The 5,177-nt window shown below is 41.7% G+C and overlaps 1 protein-coding gene across 1 annotated transcript; it reads left to right on the forward strand.

The window, feature by feature from the left end:
• Positions 1 to 1,126: 1,126 nt before the first annotated feature.
• Positions 1,127 to 4,849, forward strand: LOC137720392 (coronatine-insensitive protein 1). The gene is made up of 3 exons (XM_068459456.2): positions 1,127 to 2,290; positions 2,866 to 3,337; positions 3,674 to 4,849. Exons 1-3 carry the CDS (start codon positions 1,818 to 1,820, stop codon positions 4,478 to 4,480), a joined length of 1,752 nt encoding a protein of 583 aa, XP_068315557.1. The 5' UTR covers positions 1,127 to 1,817; the 3' UTR covers positions 4,481 to 4,849.
• The last annotated feature ends 328 nt before the right edge of the window (positions 4,850 to 5,177 follow it).

Here is a 5,177-nt window from a genome sequence, read left to right on the forward strand (position 1 = left end):
TATTGTTGTTTTGACTGTTCAGAGCCCAAAGGCTAAAAAATTTGACCGTTGAAATGGGTGAGATTTGAGCTTTGCTCAATGTAAGATACATTGAATCATGTCATGCGTAAACGAGACTCTTATAATTTCGTCACCTCGTTCCAATTATAATATCACCTATAATGAGACCTGCTCTAGACAAACAATTGTACCAAAGTTTTTTTTTTTACTGTTACCTTTGGTTACCCTAAGTCAAATTATGCCAAAAACAAAGATACAAAGTGTTTCTTTGGGACAGGTTATATCTTTAAAAGATTGCCCACTTTCCTTTCTGGATTATTGGATTTTCGTTCTTTACTTTTTCATGGGTTCATTTGATCTTGTAACTAGGTAAGTTATGAGAAAAGAGATCCTCTTTGAATCCCTTCCTTCTAATCCATTAAGTCCGGAGATCCGGATCATTGAAATTTGATTCAACGGTTAAAATTATTATAACTTTTAAAGTGAGTCTCTGTTTGTAGTCGTTGAATCAAATTTTAAAGATCCAAATCACCGAACTTGATAAATTAGGAAGGAGGGATCCGGAGAGGATCCATTTCCAAGTTATGAACGTCCTTGTCACATATAAATTGATAAAATAACAAAAGCAAGAACCAGTAAGGAAAACAAATAAAGCAAAAACCTTGGTTAAAGCTAAAGCAGATTTCAAAGGGCAAAACTAGTTTATCTACATCTACATGATTAAAATTGCCTAAGTTCCATGACTTGATGAATTTAACGACTTCGATTATGAAAGTTCACACTGTGTTATTTGCAAATAAATAAATAAATTTATTGCCCTAAAAGAGAATGCAAACATTATTTATCTTAAAAAGATACATATAATGAGAATATATAAGCGTACTAGATATCTTTCAAGCACGAAAAAAACTTCAGCTGTAGTCGGTTGAACTACGACTTTAATTTCAGTTATTGACTTTAAATATCACTTGCATGACTAAAATCGCGATTAACCAATTTAAGAAAAACAATAGTATCAAAGATTGACATTGGAAAAAAAATCAAATAATAAAACCAAACTACTTTGCTAATTTTTTATCCTTCCACTCACATCACAGTTAAACCACTCCAAGACAGCATCTGCTGCAGTGACACTGCAATTGCACCACCTGACATCGAGCAATCCCAAATCGCCACGTTTCCAACCTCCCATTCATCCCTCCAAATGCATAACGACGACGTTTGACTGTTTCATGCCTTTGTTTTGTCGCCTTCCCTTTATCTTTTCCGCCCCCTACCCGCTTTCCTCTACATTCCGCTCCCTTTTGTTTTTATGAGGCGCATGATTATTAGTAAGGACCCCTAATTACTCAAAGTCCGATTCAATCGCCGCCGGCTTCCGCTGTATCAGATCCGTCTTCTCAGATCATGCGCTTCGTGTCCACGCCGACTCCATTCTCCCGCGCGAGCTTCTCGTAGATCGTGCTTCTTCTCGCTCCTCTCTCTTTCCCCTTGTCCCTGCTCGTACCTTAACACGTTGCGGCGTTTCTCTGAGATTGTGATTTTGTAAGCGGCGGCGGCGGCGCGTGGTCGTTTTGATTCTTTTTTTTGGAAGTGGATTTGGATATATTACGGTTAAGGGGTCTGGTTTTGGGAATCCAGTTTCTATTTTTGGAAATATTTGGAGTTGGGGATTCGGAGCTCCGAAAACCCGATCTTGAACTTGAATTAAAGCATTCAAATATTTTCCCACTTTTGACTCTGAAACTTTTTGTTATAAATAGCAGTAAGTGTTTTTCAGTGAGAGTATTTTCGTCCGGCGACGTTTCTTATTAGCAATGGAAGACCGAAACGTCCGGTGTAGGATTTCCGACGTCGTTATGGACGTCGTGATGCCGTATCTGCACGACCCGAAGGACCGCGACGCCGTGTCGTTGGTGTGCAAGCGGTGGTACGAGCTCGACGCGCTCACGCGGAAGCACGTGACCATCGCTCTCTGCTACACCACTACCCCCGATCGGCTGCGGCAGCGGTTTCAGCACCTGGAGTCGCTGAAGCTGAAGGGGAAGCCGAGGGCGGCGATGTTCAATCTGATTCCGGAGGACTGGGGAGGGTATGTGACGCCGTGGGTGAGGGAGATCGCCGACTCCTTCCACCGCTTGACGTGTCTGCACTTTCGGCGGATGATTGTTAGGGATTCGGACCTGGAGCTGCTGGCTGAGACGCGCGGGCGCGTGCTCCAGGTGCTTAAGCTCGACAAGTGCTCAGGGTTTTCCACCGATGGGCTTTTCCACATCGGCCACTCCTGCAGGTAGTAAAGTTCACAACTTTATGTGAAATTGTTTTACTTGCGGTGAATTTTGTTGTGGGTTCAATCAGAAACGTTTGATGCATTCATTGTTTTGGTAAAAATTGAAGCACAAAGTTATATTGTTCCATGCTGCATAGTTTCATTACTCTTTGAAGTTTTCTTTCGAGTATCGATTAAATAATTCTATGTTTGGACGAGGGACTTTTATAGCCTGACTGCAGCAGTATGAATTACATTGCTGATTATAAATTTTAGTTGCAGGGATTGCTTATGGATCTTTCATTCTATCATTATCTCTCACACAATTCAGCATGTTGTTTCGTTTGTTATTTGTTCGCGAAAGCCTTGTTTCAGGCAGTTTCTAGCACTTCTGTGATCCCCAAAACATCGCATTTCGGAACTTGCTTGGGGGGCATTCGTGTAGTAAACATCGCATGCACACATCCACGAACCCTTGTTCTTGTATACATGTTAATGCAGCTTTTGCAATCATTCTCAACTAAGTAATTTTTTTTCTGTAACTGTTCTGGAGAGACGTTAAAAGATGTTGTTTTTATCATTATATGCTTTTGTAGGAATTTGAGGACCTTGTTTTTGGAAGAGAGCTCCATAAAGGAGAAGGACGGCAATTGGCTACACGAGCTTGCTGAGAACAACACTGTCCTGGAGACTCTGAATTTTTATATGACGGATCTTATCAAAGTCAAAATCGAAGACCTTGAACACATAGCCAAAAACTGTCGCTCCTTATCCTCTGTGAAGACTAGTGATTGCGAAATCTTGGATCTAGTGGGCTTCTTCCGTAATGCAGCTGTCTTGGAAGAGTTTTGTGGGGGTTTCTTCAACGAGCAATCAGAGAGGTACTCTGTTGTAACTTTACCCCAAAAACTTTGCCGTCTGGGTCTAACGTACATGGGAAAGAATGAAATGCCAATAGTATTCCCATTCGCAACCCTTCTCAAAAAGCTCGATCTTCTTTATGCGTTGCTGGACACTGAGGACCACTGCACATTAATTCAAAGGTGCCCCAACCTGGAAATTCTCGAGGTAGGATTACAAAACCATTTTTTCTGCTTTCTAATTTGTTGTCTTTTCGTGTGCATGCAAATGCGCATGTTGAGTGTGTCGAAGTACAATAATTGATTGGAATACTAGTACAAGAACTCGCTATATTGTTTGTGACTAAATCAAATATTTCACATGGGTCACAAATAATGCTCTGTTTATTGTGCTTAGTTATATATAGGTTTTAAGTTTTAAGATACCAAAAAGATTCATTTGAAATTTCATTCTCATCAGGAGTGTCTTGAATGATTTTGCTTTGGAGCAGGATTCGTATTCGAAACTTACTTAAAAACTTTAATTTGGTTATATTTTCGGCAGACAAGGAACGTTATTGGAGATAGAGGACTAGAAGTTCTTGCTCGGAGTTGCAAGAGACTAAGGAGGCTCCGAATTGAGCGGGGCGCAGATGAACCAGACATGGAGCACGAAGAAGGTGTTGTTTCACAACGGGGTCTGATGGCCCTGGCACAGGGCTGCCTAGAGCTCGAATACGTGGCTGTTTATGTATCGGACATCACCAATGCATGTCTGGAATACATTGGGACTTACTCTAAAAATCTCTGTGATTTTCGCCTTGTCTTGCTGGACCGAGAAGAGACAATAACAGATTTGCCACTTGACAATGGGGTTCGAGCTCTTTTGAGGGGATGCCAGAAGCTCCGTAGGTTTGCTCTGTATCTCCGTCGTGGGGGCTTGACTGATCTGGGACTGAGTTATGTCGGCCAGTACAGTCAGAATGTGAGATGGATGCTTCTGGGTTATGTTGGGGAATCTGATGCAGGGCTTTTGGCTTTCTCAAAGGGTTGCCCTAGCCTGCAAAAATTGGAAATGAGGGGTTGCTGCTTCAGCGAGCGTGCACTCGCTGATGCTGTAATGCAACTGACTTCCCTTAGGTACTTGTGGGTGCAGGGGTACAGAGGATCTGCTACTGGTCGCGACCTTTTGGCAATGGCTCGCCCATTTTGGAATATCGAGTTGATTCCTCCGAGACGAGTTGATGATCCTGATCAGCAGGGAGCCGAGCATCCAGCCCATATACTTGCATACTACTCACTTGCTGGACCGAGAACAGATTTTCCAGACACTGTTATTCCCGTTGATCCGGCATCCTTGCTCTCCTTCTAGATCTGTAAATACAACCTCTTTTTTTTATTCCACAAGCAGTCATTTTCTTGCCATGCCTTGTTTATAAGTTCATGTAACTTTTTTACTTTTCTTTAGAGGGTTTCGATTTCATATTTTCAATTTTATTTCTAGACTCTTAGTTCTGTAATAAGTTTGAGTTACCCTGTGTAATCTGAAAGCACTTGCACTCTGACCCCAAACTGTTTCGGTCCTCTTTTCCGGACAGTTTGCTTCAATTTCAAGCCTGTAGCGACTGGTATTTGTTTGCTGAGGACAATCTTGCTGGGAAACTATTGTACTTTCTGGAGCGCAATGTGGCGATGTTGCAAGTTTTTGAATAAAATTGAAGAGTGATTTTGCTTGCCAGAATTTGTGAATCTGTCATGGTTTGATTCCTACCTTAGTTGTTCTTGTCATACCCTCCGACTTCGTCGAGTTTGTTTCCCAACTTGAGTTCTAATACAATGTGAAGCTGCTGATTGTTACTATCGCAGAATAAACTTGGATGACGAACATGGTTTATGCGCCACTGGCGCTAAGAACATCTCTAATGGGAGTCCCTATTTAAGGACTCCCACCATCACCTTTGAGAACTCATTTGTGGGTTTAAAAGGAGTCTTTGTGCACTTAACGGAGTATTGTCTTCAATGAAAAAGTCCGTATAATAAAAACCCTAAATTTGAGGTTTATAAACCGT

This window comes from Pyrus communis, chromosome 1 (genome assembly GCF_041283825.1).
Source record: "Pyrus communis isolate YQ-2024b chromosome 1, ASM4128382v1, whole genome shotgun sequence".
Taxonomy (NCBI): domain Eukaryota; kingdom Viridiplantae; phylum Streptophyta; class Magnoliopsida; order Rosales; family Rosaceae; genus Pyrus; species Pyrus communis.

Excerpts from the sequence above, each read along its gene's own strand:
- LOC137720392 (XM_068459456.2), top strand. The coding sequence starts at position 1,818 with ATGGAAGACCGAAACGTCCGGTGTAGGATTTCCGACGTCGTTATGGAC. Across the intron at positions 2,291-2,865 it reads CACATCGGCCACTCCTGCAG|GAATTTGAGGACCTTGTTTT; the intron begins GTAGTAAAGTTC and ends ATGCTTTTGTAG. Across the intron at positions 3,338-3,673 it reads CCAACCTGGAAATTCTCGAG|ACAAGGAACGTTATTGGAGA; the intron begins GTAGGATTACAA and ends TATTTTCGGCAG.